This window comes from Hippocampus bargibanti, linkage group LG03 (genome assembly GCF_051943395.1).
Source record: "Hippocampus bargibanti isolate YZ-2025 linkage group LG03, ASM5194339v1, whole genome shotgun sequence".
In the NCBI taxonomy this organism is placed as follows: domain Eukaryota; kingdom Metazoa; phylum Chordata; class Actinopteri; order Syngnathiformes; family Syngnathidae; genus Hippocampus; species Hippocampus bargibanti.
In genome coordinates, this window is record NC_142736.1 from 21,478,395 (window position 1) to 21,500,463 (window position 22,069).

The window sequence follows — 22,069 nt, forward strand, 5'->3', positions numbered from 1 at the left end:
GCAGGTGGGGGGGGGCAGATCAAGCTCCGGTCGGACCTCTGGCAATGTCCTTCCCACATGGGGAATGGGGGCGGGGGCAGCATTTACCTTTTGTACAGCCGCCCCCATTTTCAATGCAAATAACTCTACAAACAAGTAAGCTCGAAATGAACGTTTCTGATGCTGCATTGAATGTTTATGTAGTCCTAAAACTCAATATTCTGTGGGTCCTGAAACTTGTGTGTGTGGACATATTTTTACACATGGTCTGGCAGTGAATAAGTTAATAAGGCCAATCAAAACGAGTTAAAAGAGATTGTAATGCCCCTGCATGTGGTTAAAGACAGTTAGAGCTGCTGGTTCATTTCCAACGCTTTACTGAACATATGGTAGTAATAATAATAATACATTGTATTTATATGCGCGTTTCAAAAGTCTCAAGGAGACTTTACATGCACGGAATGAAAGCAACATTTTTTCTGCGGGTGAGCAACGGTAAGAAAAGCATTCATGCAGTACTTAAGCAGATGATATCCAATCAGTCGCATCAACCAACACGCAAATGACTGTGTGTGTAAACTGTGTGTGTTTCGACTGTGTACATCACAGGTCAATTTGAGGATCTAATAAGTCATTTCACATTCCAAACAGTTTGAGACACAGTTTATTCATCTTTAACCACAACTAATACTCTTTTTTTCATGTCAGAAAGGAGACTATTTTTAGATTTCTTTGATGTTCACTTTCAAAAGAAGCCAAACTTGTCTAAATCGTCTGTTGCGACATAACACTGTCATATACAAATTTATGACAGTGGCAAATAGTCAACAACCAGCCCGTACAACCGCAATCCACATTCTTTCAGATGTTCGGCATGTTTTTTTTTCCACCTCAGTTATTCCGGTTCTCTTTCTTCCGAGAGACGACGGACGGGGAAAGTGTCACTGAGACTGGAGGGTAACTCCCTGCATTCCCCCTCCCCTAATGTTTATTTATGTAATCCCCTGTCACTGTTGGCCTCCGTTACCCGCTTTACTCCGAAACCGTCCCTTTCTTCGGTGCTACACTAATCGTTGCTGTGCTCTCAACAGGTGCCCTAACAAGTCTTTGTGCGCAGGAGGAGGGGGGAAGCTGGGGTTCTGGCAAGAAAAGAAGGCTGCCATTTTCATGGCTGGGACTGATTATCATACAGCTGAGGAGGCACGAGGTGCAGACACACGTTCCCAACTATTCAGATTTCCTTGCTTGTTAAAAAGAAGCGATGGAAAGGGGTACAAAAAGGGAGGCTGGGTGGAAGGGGGGTGGCTGTCATCCAGACTAAAAGCCCGTGGCTGTGTTGAGGCTGGTGAGCCTGTTTGAGGGGAGCTCTCCCCACACACGAAGACCTATGTTAGTGCAAACACAGCATGTTCTATCTAGCAGTCACAGTCGCTTCACTGCCACAGCATGGTGCTTGATAACAAACACAACAAAATGCATTTAGAACCGACACATTTCATGTATGGGCTGTGCAAACAGTTTGAAAAGACCAAATTACATAAGGGCCTGTTTAAATGATCTACAATTGCAGAAATTAGGAATAATACTAACGACTGTTTCAAAGTGTTAAAAACTTGGCAGTGCCCAATTCTGCATTTTGTCAAAGATCGCAATATTTGCATTGTTTCTCAATACAGATATTATACAATGTTTTTAACATTGGCAGAAGATGAGGATATCGTACAACTGAACTGTAGTTGTTTCGGTAATTAACAAAAATGCACTAATACTTCACTCATTCACTGCCAGACGATGTGCAAAAATGTGTCCACTCCAGTGTCAGGGTCTTTGTCATTTTCACTCAAATTGCAGGACCCACAGAAAATTGAGTTTTAGGACTACATACAGTAAACATTCAATGCAGCGTAAGAAACCTCAGAATCTCTTCTTTCATCAGAAAAAAAAGAGTTAATTCCTAAATTATATAGGTTTGGAGTTATCTGAGTTTGAAATGGGAGCAGCTGTACAAAAGGCAAATGTGGGAGGGAAAACATCGCCAGATGTCTGACCAGCGCTTTATCGGCACCTCCCCGCAAGAAAAACCAAAACCTGAAGAAATTCGGGAATGGCGCTCCACATCATGCTTTTCAATTCCTGAATACATTCGGAAATGGCAGTGAATGACTTAATTGCGGAGACAGAAAACCGAAAATGGTCTTCATACCATTGTGGTTGTCCGACTGGACAACACTGTGGCAGGGAAATTTGCTCCAATGGCTGTCAGTTGCCCATTTTGTGCCTGTCCCAACAGACTGTGGATGTCGCTGGGTAGACTGGCAGTGGAGCCCACTGCGTGGTTCCTCAGAACAAGGATTGCATCATCCAGTCGGTCAAGACGATCCTCCATTCGCGACTGTGGGGTGCAGAGGGATTGTCAAGTGGAAGGTCAGGGGGAGGGAGAGGAGCGAGAAAAGAATGATAGAGCAGCTTAGTATAAGCATATTAGGACCAAAAAATGAAAACACTGATTGGATGGCGTGGACTTGAAAAGTGAAGATAAAAGAAAACTCAAATACACACAAGAGCTCCAAACATCAACAAATATACTTGCTTGTGTGGAAGTGAATAGAGTGGATTAACATCTGCACTCAAGCAAATTGTGGCAAGCTAATAAGACAATTTAACAATGGCAACAAAAGCGGATTCCAAAAATAAAAATAATGATTGCATGTCAAGGTCGAAAACAATGGACGATGATTTATTAAACACATTACAGATTACTAGCTCAATCTAAAGTACCTCGCAGACGTCCTTTAAGAAAGACATGGCATCCTGAAGATGCTCATGTAACTGCTGATGAACTCTGTTTTTCTGCCCGAGTCCCAAAAAATAAGAAGAGGATTAAGAAAGATGAGAAATACATTGAGAGAGATTGTCCTTTAAGAATAAACAACATTTGCAAACAGATTTACATCTGCTGACCAATCAATTTGTAAGGAGGAATGTTTTGTCGTGTGCTATCTTAGTGCTTATAATGACATTGACGGGCCACTGGTTTCATTGCGATTAAAAATTGCTGGTAAACGGTCTGTCAAGATTACAACGTTACGAATGGAACAGGCAATCAAAACCGCACATGAATAAATAAATAGAAATAAAATTGTTAATCATTGCCAATATCCCCACACTGCTTTACTGCCTCCCTCAATTCCTCTCATTGGGGTCATCCTTGAAAATCACTGAATGTATTTTTTTTGTTCAATAAAAATAAATAGCCTCAAAACATCATACAAGGTATTAGTTTTTCCACTGCACAATGCCAGTCGATGTGTGGTGCTGCATTTTTTGGTATATAGCGTAGAGTGGCCAACTGTAAACTGTCTTATCATTATTATTTTTGTGTGATGGTCCATTTCAGTTGCGTTCAGTGTTTCTTAGAATGTGGCAGGCCAAAGCTTGTAAGCATTGTATGGCTACGGCTGGAAATACAATAGCCACTATGTCCCGATGACAAACCTTTGCATCATATGCATGCTTTTTATATCCAGCCATCCATTTTCCATACCGCTTATTCCTCATTAGGGTCACGGGGGGTGCTGGAGCCTATATCAGCTGTCTTCGGGCACGAGGCAGGGACACGGCAGGGGAAACCCTGAATTGGTTGCCAGCCAATCGCAGTGCACACAAAGACGTACAACAGTCACTCTCACACTCCCACCTAGGGACAATTTGGAGTGGTCAATCTGCCTGCCATGCATGTTTTTGGAGTATGTCATGTCATGGGGCTTTCCATATGCCACGGGAATTTATACTTTTGACTACTTGGAAAATCTGACCTGCACTTTTATTTTGCAGAGATTGGTGCAATATGTCTACGGAGGAAATTAAATCTGCAGCGAGGCAGTAAAGGCATCCCGGATAAGGGGGTCTGCATACAGCTGCTGGTAGCCCCTTGAACTAAACCCTTCCCCCACAACTGTCAATCCTGGAGCATGAGACAGATGGCAAGTCCTAATGGATAGGTATTGTTTAGTTATGCTTAACCTTCCAATTAATCCTCCGCAAACATTGTGGAAATATCATTGTCATGATAACACAACCAAAGTGAGCATCCATATCGGATGAAGAAAGGAAGAAAGCTTACCAACGAGTGAAGTGAGTTCTCATAATTTGGAGAAGAAGCGGGTTGTCCACTAGGACGCGGCCACTGGTTGGTCCCTAAGCAAAGAGACAAAGGTGCACTGTTGGTAAATTGACAATTTATGCTTTTTCTATTTAATATCAACGTGGCTGATGGCTGCGTCTTGCTCCACTGACTCCAGACATCAACAACATTCATAACACACTGACATGCCAATTTACTGGCGTCAGGAGATATTTTTATCATTAAGGATGAGATTACATAATTTCCTGACGTCTGAGGACCATACTGACAGGCGAGCTGGCCGGGGGTTTGTCTTACGCCCCCATTTCTTTATCCTGGATCTCTGGCTAGTTTCGACAACAAAGAAAATAATATAAGCAGTGACAAATTTGATTTGGAAGACCATTCCTTTCCACCACCTGAAGCAAATCTGAGGGTTTGGATATTAATTTTCCATTTGATGAATGGTCTTAATCTGAGTATGTATTAAAAGCAATGTGTGAAGTAGGAACGCTCAATAAAAATTGATGCTCTTGCATAACTCTGCTGCTGGGCAGAATGCTAGCAGCTCCAAAATCGTGACTTTTCTGGGAGAGAAAAAATATCACTTGCTTGAGTTACCAGCAAAAAAAGGCGTACTTAAATACAAAAAACAACTGTATTGACTTATTATTAAAAAAAACATGCAGATGATCAAGCTTGAGGCGACATAATGCTGCACTGATCCCGCAGAGTCAGGAGTTTTTCGTCACTTCTCAGTTAATGTGCTCAAGTAGTTTTAATGTTAGTTAGTATTAGGTCATTTCAAACGAATATGATTTAGAAATCACAAATTACATATTTAATGAACTTCATATGTTTTATTGTGGAGCTAAAAAATGGGTGGAATAAAAGAGATAAATAATGTTAAAAATAGATTATATTCCATATTCCCTTTTCCTGGGTCATAACAAATCCATGCTGAGTGTGTATGGTAACAAGAGGGAACATAGAATCATAAGGGTAATAGACTTTTAACTCTTCCAGTTTATTTGCAAGAAATATTGCCTGTCGCGCTTTCCAATTCTGTGCTGTCTAGGGGAGGATTGCCAAAGCAAGTCATTTGTTTAGATCATGGTAAGTGATGTTATAGCACACGTCATACTTTTTGTAGGGGGTGGGGGGGACCTCCACGTGGAGGAAGTGAAGGATGGGTTTCACCTCTAAATAGATTGATGCCTGATTCCCGATTCCACTAAAATGGGGAATCGTAACCGACAATAAAGAGAAAAACTTTCTGAAATAAAGAAAACTTAAAACAACCGTGTCATACAGTGAAGACTTGATATTTACCATCCCACAAAAACCTTTGTTTGTTTTCCTTCCAATAGTTTCAGTGAATGTCACATTTCATATGTAACTCTCTGTCGTCCCTTGGCATAAAAGACTCCAGACACAAGAATGGAAAAAAAGATGAAAAGAATTTGAATTTAGCTCCATCTTGCTGCCAGATGAGCAAGACGTGAACTTCACATGCCTTCACTGCTTAATGGCTATAAATTAATAAATTTTTATATATATGCAGCAAGAGAACATCCAAGAGGGAGAGCGAGAGACAGAAAAAGAAAAGGGCCAATTGCGGAAACATCTGATGACTAATGCTCTGTATCTGGGTTCAACCCTCATGATGAATGGCTTTTATAGTCAATGTGCACCAAGAGCCAAAATGTTGTCTCCATTGTCATTAAATCACAAAATGTAGGGAAAACTGTGCATTTCACTTGCCATCTCGGATTTAATGCCAATGGCTTTCATGTTTGTGTAGCCAAATAAAAAAGATAGGGTGCTGAGTTGTCTCACTCACCGGCAGAGACTTTTTGCAGCTCTGCATGCACGCGCAAGTGTGTGGGTATGTGTTAGAGGAACAGCTGTCCACAGGACAGGGCAACAGCTGAGGATGAGGGGAGCATAGGTAAAGACAGCTGTCACCAGGCCATTACCATACTTGACACAACTGTCCATTAAAAAACACACTGGGCTTTCCTGCTTGGTGTCTACCCTTTTTTCCCCCCACACTAGAGCCTCTCATGTTGTCATTTAAATGCTCGTAACAAATGAAAAGATATCATTACATGGGCTACAAATAGTGTTGAAGAATTAAACCAATAATAAGTGAGATAATAAAAGTGTAAAATATTCGTCCAAAAATGTAGATTAGAATTGCAAACTACAACCAGCCACTTTTTGAAAAGCTGCACAATGTTCTGCTTAGTCAAAAAAAGAAGAAACAAAAAGCTTTTCATTGATGTAATTCAAAACTACTTCAAACAAATCTTTTTAAATCCTTAAGCAGCTCAAAACCCATGGCCTCATTCATTTCTATTTCCATTGTTGTTCTGAGGTTTGTTATTAACATTTCAATCACATCAAAAAGAAAGAAGAAATAAAATCCTAAATGTGATCCGAGCAGATGCGTGTCAGCAAGCCATAGAATTATGAACATGAAAGCCACCTTGAGAAGCTGTGTGGGTTGTCGGGATTATAAAAGATAGTGGACAGAGAAAGTAAGGCACTGATTTAAGCTGCGCAGGAGATGATGTTGTCAACCTTCAGGCACCTTACACAAGTTGCATCGCATGATGTTTCGGCAGGAGGTGTGCCAGCAAGAAGTGCAGATTGGGACCAGCTGGCCACAAAATCTGCTGGATACCCCCTCCTCTCTTTGTTGTACTTTTTCTCATCCATTAAATAAAAACTGACAAATATTTCCATGGCACGCACACAACCTTTACCGCAACTAAAAGCAGTTGAGTCACTCACATTTGAAAGTTGAATTGTGAGTTTAGACTGCATTTATTCTATGTACCAGCTGCCCACTCAGCAGAGTTGGCAATTTGCCACACATGCCGGTACGTTCTGAGGGGATCCCTCAAAACTTTCACGAACAATCAAGGCTTTCTATGGATGTAATGACGAGGCCATGCAGCTTTGGAGCGAGTTTGCTGTATCTCAAACGTGGAGGTGTCATGAATCCTTCCATTCAATGGATGTTTATTTGATTTCTGTCTATAGTTAACACAATAACTGGTCTGCTCTACCAAAACAGGCAAATTAGTATGTTATTCACCGACACACTTAAAATACAGTAAAGTCTCGTTATATCGATATTCAAGGGAGTCCGAAAAAATATCGATATAACCGGGACTATCGATATATCCGACCCTGTTTGCATGTAATTTTCTCCGTGCGTGCATAGAAATAGTATCGATATAACTGGGACTATCGATATATCCGATATCGATATAACGAGACTTTACTGTATATACAATCACCGATCCTATCCAGAGAATATATATATATATATATATACAGTAAAGTCTCGTTATATCGATATTCAAGGGAGTCCGAAAAAATATCGATATAACCGGGACTATCGATATATCCGACCCTGTTTGCATGTAATTTTCTCCGTGCGTGCATAGAAATAGTATCGATATAACTGGGACTATCGATATATCCGATATCGATATAACGAGACTTTACTGTATATATATATCCGATATCGATATAACGAGACTTTACTGTATGTATGTATATATATATATATATATATATATATATATATATATATATATATATATATATATATATATATATATACACAGTAAAGTCTCGTTATATCGATATCGGATATATCGATAGTCCCGGTTATATCGATACTATTTCTATGCACGCACGGAGAAAATTACATGCAAACAGGGTCGGATATATCGATAGTCCCGGTTATATCGATATTTTTTCGGACTCCCTTGAATATCGATATAACGAGACTTTACTGTATATATATATATATATATATAGAGAGAGAGAGAGAGAGAGAGAGAGAGAGAGAGAGAGAGAGAGAGAGTGATAGATAGATAGATAGATAGATAGATAGATAGATAGATAGATAGATAGATAGATAGATAGATAGATAGATAGATAGATAGATAGATAGATATCGTTGTACTAAATTCATCCTGTCTACTTGATAACTAATGTTAAGCAGATTCCTTACTTACAGACAGTGTATTGTAGGTGTTCAAATACCTGACATGTTTCGGCGACTACTTCCGCCTTCGGAAGTAGTGTCCACTCTGACGAAGGCGGAAGTAGTCGCCGAAACATGTCAGGTATTTGAACACCTACAATACACTGTCTGTAAGTAAGGAATCTGCTTAACATTAGATAGATAGAGAGAGAGAGAGAGAGAGAGAGAGAGAGAGAGAGAGAGAGAGAGAGAGAGAGAGAGAGAGAGAGAGAGAGAGAGAGAGAGAGAGAGAGAGAGAGAGATAGGATATCTCAGCCCAGAAAATCAGAATCAGAATCAGAATCAGAATACCTTTATTCGTCCCGCAATGGGGAAATTTGCAGTCCACAGCAGCAATTGAAGAGGGATGGGGTTGGGGTGGGAGTGAAAGGATAGAAAACAAGATATTCTAAGCATAACAAAATAAAAATGTCAACTGTATACTGTGCAAATGTAGATGTGCAAAAACCGTTCTATAAACAAGACTGTACATAGTGCAGAATCAAGAGATGCATTTAGATATATTGCAACAACCCATATTTACAAGTGTCCAGTTTTTTTTTTTTTTTTTTTTTTTTCACATGTGATCATTGGGAATTGTGAAGCCTGACAGCAGTCGGTAGGAACGAGCGGCGGTACCTCTCCTTCTTGCAGCGCGGGTGTAATAGTCTCTGGCTAAAGGAGCTACCCAGAGCTGTCAGGATGGGCAGGAGGGGGTGGGAGGGGCTGTCCGTCATAGCTTTTAGTTTAGCTAGCGTCCGTCTGTTGCCCACCTCCTCAAGAGAGTCCAGCGAGCAGCCCACGACAGAACTGGCCCGCTTGACAAAGCGCTCCAGTCTTTTTCTGTCCCGGGTGGTGATGCTGCCTGACCAGCAGACAATGCCATAGTGGATGGCTGATGCCACCACAGAGTCATAGAAAGTCTTTAGGAGTGACCCCTGAACTCCAAAAGACCTCAGTTTCCTGAGGAGGAAGAGGCGACTCTGTCCCTTTTTGATTAGGGCATCCGTGTTTGTTGTCCAGTCCAGTTTATTGTTGAGAGTAACACCCAGGTACTTGTAGGAGGTCACCCTCTCAATGTCCGAACCCTGGATGTTCAATGGTGCAGGTGACGATTGTTTCCTGCAGAAATCCACCACCAGCTCCTTGGTTTTGCCAGTGTTGATCTGGAGGTGATTCTGCTGGCACCAGTCCACAAAGTCCTTTGTCAGTCCCCTGTACTCCCTATCGTCTCCCTCTGTAATGAGGCCGACAATAGCTGAGTCGTCAGAGAACTTCTGAAGGTGGCAGGTTGGGGTGTTGTAGTTGAAGTCCGAGGTGTAGAGGGTGAAGAGGAATGGAGCCAGGACTGTTCCCTGCGGCGCTCCGGTGCTGCAGAGAAGCCTGTCCGACTCACAGTTCTTTACCCTCACGTACTGTGGCCTGTTTGTGAGGTAGTCTGTAATCCAGGATGTGAGGTGATGGTCGACTCCGGCATGCTGCAGCTTGTCCCCCAGTAGACTGGGCTGGATGGTGTTGAAGGCACTGGAGAAATCGAAGAATGTGATCCTCACCGTGCTCCCAGCATTCTCCAGGTGCAGCAACGCCGTATGGAGGAGGTAGATGATGGCATCCTCCACACCGATGCTGGGCTGGTAGGCAAACTGCAGCGGGTCCAGCGATGAGCTTGCCAGCGGTCGCAGGTGGGCGAGGACGAGTCTCTCCAGCGTCTTCATCAGGTGAGACGTCAGCGCCACCGGTCTGTAGCTGTTGAGCTCTTTGGGGTTGGCAATCTTGGGCACTGGGACCAGGCATGACGTTTTCCACAGCTGTGGAACTCTGCCCAGCTTCAGGCTCAGGTTGAACAAGTGCTGGACAATGTCACACAGCTGGTCGGAGCAGGTCTTGAGGAGTCGGGAACTGATGTCATCCGGACCTGCTGCCTTCCTCACCTTCATCCTCCTCAGTTGGTTCCTCACCTGCGCAGTTGTGACAGACAGGCAGGAACCAGGAGGCAGAGTGGCGGCTGAGGGTGTGGCAACGGTTGGGAGGGCAGATGTTGGTTGTGGAAAGCTGGTCGTGAGAGGGGGCAGGGAGGGTAAGGCCACAGTGAGAGTTGGTGCAGGTGCAGCTACAGGTGAAGTTGACGGTGGGCCGGGGGCGGCTGGCGTCTTGTCAAACCGATTGAAAAAGCGGTTGATTTCATCTGCCCAGTCCTTGTCTTTTTCGTTCAATGTCACTGGGCTTTTGTGGCCTGAGATGTTTTTCAGGCCCTTCCAGACACCAGCGACATTGCTGGCTTGCAGCTGCTCCTCCATTTTCATCCTGTAGGCCTTCTTCCCCTCTCTGATCTTCCTCCTCAGTTGGATCTGCACGGCCTTCAGTTCCTCTCTGTTGCCCGACACAAAAGCCCTTTTCTTCTCCTTCAGGAGGACTTTTATGTCGGGATTAATCCATGGTTTGTTGTTGGCAAAACACCGCACAGTCCTGGTGGGTACGGTGTTTTGTTCACAAAAGTTAATGTAGTCTGTGATGGTGTTGGTGAGTGAGTCAATGTCTTCCCCATGAATCTCAGTAAAGACCTCCCACCTGGTTGAATCAAAACAGTCCCGCAGAGCTTCTTCAGCTTCTGTGGACCATCTTTTGATCGTGCGGGTCACAGCTGGTTGCCTCTGGACAAGGGGTTTGTACACAGGCTGGAGATAAACCATATTGTGGTCTGCTCTTCCGAGAGGGGGGAGGGGGGAGGGTTTGTATGCATCCTTGGCGTTTGAATAAAATAGGTCCAATATGTTATTGTCTCTGGTGGCACAAGTTACATACTGTGTGAATGTTGGGAGGGAGAATTTCAGGGAAATGTGATTGAAGTCCCCTGAGATGATAAACAAGGCGTTGGGGGACTGGGTTTGCAGCTTGTTTACAACAGATATGAGGGCATCGGAGGCAGCGCCGCCATTTGCCGTAGGGGGAATGTACGTCGTCACGGCTATGACGTGTGAGAATTCCCGTGGCAGGTAATGCGGCCGAAGGCTAACGGCTAGCAGCTCGATGTCCCGAGTGCAAAGTTTTTCCTTCACCGTGATGTGCCCAGGATTGCACCATTTGTCATTCACAAATACAGCAATCCCCCCTCCTTTCTGCTTACCGCTGCCTTCATTTCTGTCCGCTCGTACGAGTTGGAAGCCCTCCAACTCTGCGTGGGCGTCCGGAGTGATTGCCGAAAGCCATGTCTCCGTGACGAGTAGCAAGCTGGCTTCCCGGTACTCCCTCTGATGTCGCGTTAGCGCCGCCAGCTCGTCCATTTTATTTGGGAGCGATCTCACGTTCCCCATGATGACGGACGGGAGAACGTGTCGGTATTTCCTCGTTCTTTTGCGGCGATCTTTCCCGGCCCGACATCCTCGTTTCCTCCTCTTCAATTCATCGGGGATGTCTGGTGCGGCGGCCGCTAGTCCGCTATTAGCCCGCCACGCTAGTAGCTGGTCTCGACTGTAAACAATGGGATTCCGCGTGCGCGTGGATTCCCCGTTCACAGGAGCGATGAAAAAGTAAAAAATAACGGCGATGAGCAAAAGAAAAGATGCCCATCTCCTCTCCGTAGGTTTATGGAGCGAGATCAGGCAAAACAAAAACGGATAAGTAAAGAAGTGAAAAAGTAGACAAGAAAGGGAAAGAGCTGCTGTGGAGGCAGCCACACAGGGGGGCGCCATCTTGTATATTGTATAAAAGCGGCATCATCGGATATCTCGGTCCAGACAAGTTCAGTGCTGGGAACAGCACGGATACTGCGCAGATCCTGAGGACCCGAGCTAAAAAAATAACAAAAACAAAAAAAGGGGGGAGGGGACAGACACCACCCACGGGGGTGAGACGAGGTCATATATGACACACATATATGACACACACACATGGGTGCTGTCTGTCCCCCATTTCAGCTCGGGTCAGTATCCGTGCTGTTCTGCGCGCTATATATATATATATATATTGGATTGGATATGCCTTTATAAGTCTCACAGTGGAGAAATTTACATTTCACAGCAGCAAAGTGATGAAAGGAATGAGAGTAGAAAAACAAAATACACGATACATATAAAAAAAAATATATATATATATATATATATATATATATATATATATATATATATATATATATATATATATATATATATATATATATATATATATATATATATATATATATATATAGTAGAATCTTAAAATGTTAATGCCTGTAAGTCAGATGCACTGCAAACCAATGGCATTTTTAAAAACAGAAGTGCACCAGTGCCGTACCATCAAAGTGAATATGTAACTTGATCAAGGTTACTGTAATTGAAGCCACAACCAAGACCTCCCTGAGCCTGTGAGAGCATCCTAAAAGAATTGCGTTTTACCTGGCCTTCCCGACTGGGTTCCAGCAGATGTTACCACAGTCCCTGCTGAGGCAGCGCCTGCTGTGGTTGTGAGAGGAGACGGGGAACCCACAGGAGTGGACGGGTCTGAGGGAAAACTACTGCTTGTGTGATCAGGTGAGTAAATCTGTGAGAGCAGAAAGAATGCAACATTAGATGTCGCAGAGGACATTGCTGTGGATACAATCAATCACACGGTACTCCATTTTTTTAGCTCCAGTTTAATTAAAAGTGAGCCATCGTCAACGTAATTTATTTCATGACAAAAATTGACAGGACAAAACCCTTGATGAAAGCACAATCACTTCCTCAATTTTACCTTTTAATCAGCTGATATTGTGCTGTAATAGAACATGTCACTGAAAAAAGGCCGCATAAAATGGGTCCTTGTTAATTAGCAGGAAAACACAGCAGATAGAGATTTCCAAGCTCAGTAATGATCAAATTGAGCTGGCAGGAAACCGTTTGACTTCTCTGAAGATGATAGAATGCCCTCATTAATAATCTCTTTATTCAATCATGATCTTTAGGCTTTACATTTTCAATCAACTTGGAGTATAAGGCAAGTGTTGCACTGAGCTTGGAGAAAGATGGGGAGGGAGGGATGGACAGAATAGCTATTAAAGCTTTTCTAGCGCTGTGCTGTGTTCTTCTTTTTCCCCTATACTCTCAGGCACGCAATTCAGTGGAAAACTAAGACGGATTAAAAATGCGGTCATCACTGTGTCAGATACAAACAAGACTCAACACAAATCCCCAAACATGTCTCAGTTTCACAAAAGAGAGTTGCTTATAACCGTGACTTCTGACCAAACAATATATGGCCAAAGACGCTGCATTCAAAGTGAAACAGTGTTCTTTTTACTGGAACAAATGAAGCCACGCCTCTTCATCAGTCACACTCCCGCAGGCGAAGAAGGGCCAATTTGAAAAAAAGGGAGGGAGTGGGGGGTGGACAAAAACTCTACAAAGGGCGGCCCGTGGAGTTGAGCCACAGCAGTCATAAACTCCCCAGCGCCCCTGCTCCACACATCTACCCCACGCCGTCCAACCGTGTCCATTTCACTCCTGTATTGTCATGCAAAGAGAATTAAGTCGTGAAATACAAAAGACTTAATTTGTTATTACCATCCCTCAAGTGATATTTTCCACTTAGAAAAAAAAACAGTTTCTTCACTGATGCCTATAAGAATATGTGATTTCACAAATTTGAATAAGGTACATGGAAAAAAAACGGTGGGTCTTATTTCATGAAAAGTGAATTTAGGACAAAGGTTCAATCCATTATAGAGAAAAATGCAGAAATTGGAACAATTTATATGAAGATGAATTTTATACAAATTTAGCCATTACCCAATGATTGACAGAACTACTCATAAGAATCATGTTTTTAATCATTAATTCACACCAAACCATCCCACAATTATTTTTACATGAAGGAAAAGAGTGCAGATTCCAATATGGTCTTATTCGATGGCATAGTGAAACTAAGCATCCAGTTCCATGTGTGTGTGTGGTAGCAGCTCACCGAGGCTAAAGCCTTGCCCAGTGCATCACCAGTCTGTGAGCTTCCAGTGGCGTTCCCTCGATTTGTGGAAGCTTTAAATGTGCAGAGAGAGAAATGGAGGTGGGGGTGAGCTCGCTGAACATTCAAACAGGTCCCTGTATTTGCATTAAGAGCAACATATGAGAACTTACGCAGCACCCCATCTGCATTGTTAACCGACGGGGCGTGTGTTGCAGAGACAAATGGTGAAGTGGTTGTGCTGCTTCTGTGGAAGCTGGACATGGGAGGAAGACTGGCATTGATGTCTGGAGAAGCCGAGTGTGCTGGGTAGGTCTGGAAATCACAAAACACAACTTTGAAATTGTGAAATATCATGTTCATCCTTCTTGTCTGCGGATGGGCCCAAGAAGACAAGAAAAGATCAAAAAGTGACACAGAACTCTGGTTACATCCTTGACGATACTTACCAGGAAACATTTTTAACATACACATTTTCATACTGTGGGGGCTTGTTTTGAAACAATGTGGGGTTAGCGTATTCAGAATCAGAATCAAAATCAGAAAACCTTTATTCGTCCCACAATGGGGAAATTTGCATTATCTGCCTGCTTGCATCTGGAAACTATACATCCTTGCTATGGTAGCAGAATACAATGAAATCCCTAACATTGACAGCAAGGTCTCCTCATAATTTTGAAAGCACCCTACCAGTACATTGCAAATTTGTAATTGATGATTGATGATTTGTAATTGATGATATACTTGGGAAGAGGATTAGCCGATATGAATTGGCTTACCAAACGGTCATGTGAGTGCAGGCTGCTGTAGTTTCCTGACTGTGGCATGTGAGATGAAGATCCTGGAAGCATTCCTCCATAGCCCGGTTGACTAATCCCATTGGTTGAGTTCCAAGGGTCAGATGAACTGTGGGTACCATCTCAAAACAAAAATACATGGAAGCGTTTATTAGGGTGCATTTCTGAGTCCCATCACAAAGCCGTGGGAGCCATAAACCCTCAACATGGGATTATCCACCGAGCGGAGCTTTATTTTTTACTCTTGGGAATGAAACAAGATCCTGGTTCTCAACACATCTGAGTTAATTGAAAAGTAAAACAAACAACCAATTTATCTTTGACGTGTACAAAGGGTCCTGACATAGGAATGCAATCTTACTTACCAAAGAAAGTGCTTGCAAACACATTGCTGGAGGGCTTAGGGGAAGAGTAGGAGGGTGAGTCTCTGTTGAAGTCCTCCGAGTTTGGAGATGGGGCGTACACCTATGAACACATCATAACTGTTGTTCGTCAAACAGCAATTGTCTGACCAATTCAATCATTGAGGGGTCACTACAAGTGGAAGTGTTATGTCAATTTCGAGCTTCACAAGTCAATTGTCAATTTTTGAGCCTCTTAAAAGAAACTGCATTGGAAAATTGTCCAAGGATGATAAATTGAAGACCCACTGCTAACCGCACATGGAACAACCAAAATATATCGTGACTGCTGCTCTGTGAGATGTCATTTGTTTTCTGTGCGCAACAATGTAAGTATAAGGTGCTGAACATTCAACTGTTCACAGCCAATGTGTCGACTCATGAGCAATCATGCAACCCATTATGTGCATGCTGTTGATCCAATGTCTGAGGTCATGTCAAGTGCAGGAGCACGTCATCTTCCAAATGACTTAACTCATGAGTTTCCAGACATGAGCTGTAACTCGGTCAATTTTTAGTCTTAAGCAAAAATTCAAGTGCTGGATGGGGACTACAAACCCCGCTACAACCTCTACCACCCCCCATACACAAACATATACAGTATTAGCAGATTTGTTTTCAAATGCAATCATGGATATTTTTTTGCAGCTTACAACTTGCATTGTGTTTAGAATTGTTTTTTTTTCTACTTTTACGGTGTAATTCCAAATTCTGTTTTTTTGCAGCATACAAATCTGTATTGTATTCTGTATCTCCATAGGCTAAAATCCCTCACCTCCATTCCAAGTCTCCTGTAAAATAAAATAATCTTTTTTTCTTGCAAAGGTTTGAACGTTAAGGGTGTTTAAATGAGAAAAATGTGACATTTTTAATGGTGAGAATTTCATGGTGAAAACATTTGAGGTGGAGCCCTTTCACAGTGTTGCTGTGTGGTATATTTGTTAATATATTTGTTTTTACTGTGAATTGTGTTTTGATTGACGAAGGGACTGCAGGCGAATGTCAACAGTTTCTACGCCTCATCTCTGTACAGCTTGCCAAATTTACGTTTGGAACAAAACCAACTTTTGATTTTTAGTTTCATTCTATAGTGCAGTACAGTATTGTATCATAATTAGAAGGGAAAAAAAAGCTTACTCATTCACAATTTTTGCCTATGATGGGTTCTTCTTGGAACGTCTTCTTTTCCTTTTGGCTTTTCTCTTCAGGGGTCGCCACAGCGAATCAATGTCCTCCATCTAACCCATTTTTGTGCATCCTCTTCTCTCACACCAGCTACCTTCATGTTCTCTTTGACAACATCCAAAAAGCATCTCTTGTCCTTCTCTCGGTCTCCTGCCTGGCAGGTCAAGGCTCAGCATCCTTCGCCCGATATAGTCACTCTCTGTCCTCAGGACATGTCCAAACCATCTCAGTCTTTATTTTAATAAATAAGGAATTGTGTGCTTGTATGCGTGTGCCATTTTTAATATAAACACAAACCTTGATATTAGTTGATATTAATAATGAATTGTCCTGTAGATATCCAGCTGTAAAAGCTATTATCTGCATCCATATTAACGACAAGCATGCAATCAAGCTCATGAAGCATCAAATGGCAGTATTTGCATTTTAGATCAACACAGTCTCCAATGGAGCTTTTAATGATCGTCGCATACTGGCAGCGTTGAAATGGCTGTGGCAAATTACCACATCCGGTGAGAGGCACAAATTCAAATAAATGCTTCAAAAACAGTCTGCTCTACTTTACATTTGTACCTGCAAGCGGGCGGTGGAGTCAAACGAGAGCACAATGGGCACGCTGTTGAACAGTTTGTGTGTGAGTGCCAAGTTGGTGGGAGGATCAAAAGAGACTTGGGGGCCAAAAACCACTGATGTGGTTTCTGAATTCATCCACTCCAGATGGAGGGAGAGAGGGTGAGTTAAAGCCGACGGAGCTCATCGAAAGGAAGAAAAGATCGAAGGTTTGGACAAATTCGCCCTCCCACAGAGAGTACTGGATGACCCTCATCATGTCCCACTAATCAGAGCCAGACCTGCTAGCGAGATTCCACTCGCCCTTTCGCAGTAAATATCTCACTTTGTGTTAACTTGTAGGGTCAATTTCTTTTAATGGCCTGTCATGTTGCAAGGCCGTTAAGAGAAATTGCAAGTTGCATCACACCACATAGCACCACATGTTTGCAGTCATACTACATATACTTCCTTTTTTCCATGCATTGATCTATTGTGTCCACAGCTTATGAGAATGATTCATTTAATGAGGCAATAAAATCAAATCTCTGAATTGCTGACGGGTGTGAAAAAAACTTTAGCAATCATATTCTAGAATTATGTCGCTTTCCCATTCCAGTGTGTCTCTATTCTACATGCAGGGGACTATGAAAACATATTCTCTAATAACCACATCAAATGGAGTTGCTCTGGTGTTTGCTCTTCAGCATATATTTGTAGATTACGGCAATGAGTCATTTTTTTAATTGAAGACAGCAGAAAAGAAGACCATAAGAGTACAGCCGAGACTGAACTATTTTACGGACTCATTATATTAAACTCATTTATCCATTATTCAAACCACTTTATCTTCATGAATATCATGGAGTGCTGGAGCCTATTCCAGCTGTCTTTAGTTGGTTGGCGGAGTACCTGAAACCCTGAATATGTTGCCAGACAATTGTAGAGCACACAATGACAAACAACAGCAATTCACAATCACAACCATCCATCCATTTTCAACACCCATTGTCCTGAACAAGGGATGCTCCTGGAGCCTATCCTAGCTGACAAGATAATGAACTGGTCCCCAGTCAGTCACAGAGCACATATTGACAACAAATTCACACTCACAATCCCGACTATGGAAAAGTTTGAATGCTCCATTTTCTGGAAAGCGGGAGGAAACATTCCCTCAAAAAAGTCACAAAGGCATCAAGTCGTCTTAGTTCCAATGAGACAAAAACAGACGCCTGCTCATGATTAGTTGTGGATGAGAATAAAAATGCAAATATAACAGAACGGAATTTCAATTTAAGACAACAAACCCAAAAGACACCATTCATAAATATGAAAAGTTCCAAGGTTAGATAGAAGGAGAAATTTAAATTTTGGGAAAATTTGCGAATTTTAGGTGTGCATTTGGGTACCCCCAAAGTGCCCCACGCTACAACGATGAAAAAAACCTGAGTCAGAAAAAGGTCGGAAGTGACTCCAGCACGGGGATGTTCTTTTTGGCCAGGAACTGTCAGATCCTCAAGCCATTGTGAGAAGGCGTATGGTCATGAAGTAGACACAACAAATTGTTCTACCACAATTCTTGCTCTCAAAATGAACTAATAAAACACCACATGATGTCTTTGTAGATGTGCTGGTTGGTCCTCAGTAAAGCTGAAAACAAGAATTAGTGTTTGATATGTATCCTTTGTCGTAGCGGTCATGAGATTTTTCTGACAAACTTCAAACAATTATTTACTCATCACTAAGCCAACAAGATATCATCAATGCATGAGCTTTTATCACTGTTCCAAGTCTTGATGACCAAAATGGTTGTGTACCGGCTAAAATGATTTTCATTTTACGGGTTGTGGCAGAATTGATGGAAAATATGCTAATCCCATACACACATTTATACTTGCACAACACATGTGAATGTAATACATATGCAGGACTCGGTTGGACTCAAAACTCCGGCTGCTTTGCTGAGCGAGCATGACTCCTGCACGTTGTTGTCGGGGTGTGTAATTAAAGTGCTCTGGCAGGGGCGTAGCGCTCCTGGGTCCTCTGCTTATGTCATGATCTGGTTGGCGACCAACGGGGGGCGCTGTCGGCCCCGCCTGCACCTGCACAGGTGCTGGTCGTCCCGATCAAATTGGCGACCAGCGGGTAGCGACGTCAGCCCTGCCGGCAGCCTCGCAGGTGCTGGTCGTTATAATCAATGACACTTAAAAAGACACCTGGCACGATCATCCGGTGCCGATTCATTGTTTGTTTGCTGCTTGGTTGCAGCATGCATTGTGTACGTGTTTGTTTAACCTTGGCGGACTTTTACACTTGGTTTTCTGTTGCTACTTTGTATTTTTTCCATTCAGATCATTTTGATGTTTTACATTTTGTTCCTGCTGACTTTATTTTAATACAATTTGTCAAACAACCTCCTGCTCCCTCCTGCCTGCTTTTTGGGATCCGAACCCGCCATCACCACCTCGCAAAACCGTGACAGAATGAATCGGCCAACCATCGGATCCCGCAGGTACATCGGACCCGTCTCATTTCCACCCTGTGCCTGGCAATGCTACGTCCACGTTAGCGAAAGCCTCGTCGCGTTTGAATCGCGTCACTCGACGAGCCGCAACGTCCACGTAAACGTCCGGCCGAGACCTCCTTCCAGGTGGCCGTCCAGGGTGACCCTGGGTGACTGGCATTGCACGCCCACGTCCAGCCACGCTGTCGTCGTGCATGACGAATTGAGTCTCATCCACGACGAGCCGTGCAACGTCCGAGTCAATGTCAGTCCGAGACCCCACTCACCGCTGGATCCCGGAGCGGCTCTGGACTGGTCTCGTTCCCCCGGAGCCGGGCAGTTCACGCCCACGTCGGCGTCCGGCCGAGACCTGGTCCCATACGGCCGTACGGGGTGCCATTCTGCGCCTGGCAGTTCGACGTCCACGCAGAGCCAGCGCCGTCGCGTGAACGTGCGAGAGGGATCGCACTCACGCCCACGACGATCCGTGCCGCGTCTTCGTCCACCCCAGGCCGAGTCCCGTTCCCATCAGGCCGCCGCCCGTCGTATGCTGGAGAGGCAGCGGTTGCCCTCTCCACCGACCGTTCCCTGGCGAGTGGACCTTTTTGGGAGACTGTTGGGACTTCTGGAAGCAGCCCCTTGAAGGGGGGGTACTGTCATGATCTGGTTGACGACCAACGGGGGGCGCTGTCGCCCCCGCCTACACCTCACAGGTGCTGGTCGTCCCGATCAGATTGGCGACGTCAGCCCTGCCTGCAGCCTCGCAGGTGCTGGTCATTATAATCAATGGCACTTAAAAGGACACCGGGCACGATCATCCGGTGCCGATTCATTGTTTGTTTGCTGCTTGGTTGCAGCATGCATTGTGTACGTGTTTGTTTAACCTTGACGGACTTTTACACTTGGTTTTCTGTTGCTACTTTGTATTTTTTCCATTCAGATCATTTTGATGTTTTACATTTTGTTCCTGCTGACTTTATTTTAATACAATTTGTCAAACAACCTCCTGCTCCCTCCTGCCTGCTTTTTGGGATCCGAACCCGCCATCACCACCTCGCAAACCGTGACAGCTTACACATGTGACTGGCAGTGATATTAGTTACATGAGAGCTCAGGTTAGCATCGAACGGGAGACGAAGCTTTTGTCCTTTACTACTCAATGGGCAGCATATGGCACTGGATAATGCTAATTGCCTTTTGGGTTTCCTTTTACAAGACCATTAATTAAAAGCCATCATTCACGCGGATAAACAGGCCAGCACAGAGATGCGTCAATCAATTCAGCCTTACTAGGGATTCTTTCTTAAAACCTAAACATACAAGATAAAATATACAGGATTAACATCCACTAGTAATATTACCGTGCTAACGTCATCAAAAAGGGTTTGAATGTAAGGTATATTTAACCCTGGCAGTAGTTGTCTTGCAGTGGTGCCTTGAGACCCTTGTGATAAGATTTAATGAATTGTATTCTTCAAAAAAAAGAGGGTCCAAGATTTGATAAGGTAGTTGTGATGACATAACATACAACCAAAAAACTGTCAAGATCAGTTTTATTTGGAAGTGCATTTATATTTAGTTTCTCATGTTATGTCTGTTTCATTGTGCGTCTTATACATAGTTTTTGTTCATGGTTTTCTTTTTGTTTTGTGTGCTCCTCAACCTGACTGCTTGTGTCTACTCATCAGATCCTTCAACAGGTTGTGTCTTGTCTAAGTTCTCCTTGTCATCTTGTCAGTTTGCTTGTATTTCTTTTCCTGTTTTCTTTCTGCCTTTGCCGGTCCATTGTTTGTTCCTCTTGTCAGTTGCAACATGTCATGGTGATTGTTTGTTTGTTTGTGATTTTTTTTACATGAGTTAATGTAGGTTTTGGAGAGATTACTATTAAGTGCTTTCTTTTCCGTTTTGTATATTTTGGAAATGTTATATTTTCCTCCTTTCTTGCTTCATTGCAATGTGGCTTTCAATCTTGCCAGAGGATTACATGTGTGTTTAAAAATAACCACATAGCCTCGATTACCTTCACGTTAACATGCAATGGGAAACTCCAAAAGGCACATGGTCACATAGCGGTATTGTTAAGCTTCATGCAATGGATAGCTTGACACAAACAGGGCAGCAACACAAATAGATAATATAACAGCATTCATAGGAATATATTTTTGTACTCTAGAAGGAATTACTAAAATAACTACCATGCCGATTTTTTTTCTGTGACGTGATACAAATGTATTACAATTTATGGTAAATTCAGGTCAAACCAAATGCGCACCAAATCCAGCAGACATTTAAACAGCTTCTTCCCCCAAGCCATTAACTCTTTGAACTCTTTCAACAGTAGCCAAAATGGAACTGTATAGTGCCACTTAGCAGTTTTTTTAACAACGATACTAGTGCAGCGTGTTCTACCGGAAACAAAAATTCCTTGTGTGTTCTACATACTTGGCAATAAAGATGATTCTGATTCTGAACAAAAAAAAAAAAAAAAAAAAAAAAAAAAACATGAACATTTTGATGTGTTAGAATAAAGTGAAATTTTTAAATTCAGCATCAAAAATACCTTTAGGG

The 22,069-nt window shown here is 42.9% G+C and overlaps 1 protein-coding gene across 5 annotated transcripts in view; it reads right to left on the reverse strand.

Annotated features, from left to right (window-relative positions):
- The window catches only part of tcf12 (transcription factor 12), a 79,794-nt gene that overhangs the window by 9,450 nt on the left and 48,275 nt on the right, over positions 1–22,069 (reverse strand). For 4 of the 5 annotated variants that reach the window (XM_088992543.1, XM_088992544.1, XM_088992542.1 and 1 more), the window contains exons 9-16: positions 15,229–15,328; positions 14,846–14,985; positions 14,240–14,381; positions 14,070–14,140; positions 12,524–12,668; positions 4,103–4,176; positions 2,758–2,829; positions 2,183–2,371 (exon numbers count right to left, since the gene is read on the reverse strand). In XM_088992543.1, coding sequence (XP_088848669.1) covers positions 2,183–2,371; positions 2,758–2,829; positions 4,103–4,176; positions 12,524–12,668; positions 14,070–14,140; positions 14,240–14,381; positions 14,846–14,985; positions 15,229–15,328 — 933 coding nt within the window. The remainder of the gene's footprint in view (positions 1–2,182; positions 2,372–2,757; positions 2,830–4,102; positions 4,177–12,523; positions 12,669–14,069; positions 14,141–14,239; positions 14,382–14,845; positions 14,986–15,228; positions 15,329–22,069) is intronic. The other variant, XM_088992546.1, reaches the window with a different exon arrangement.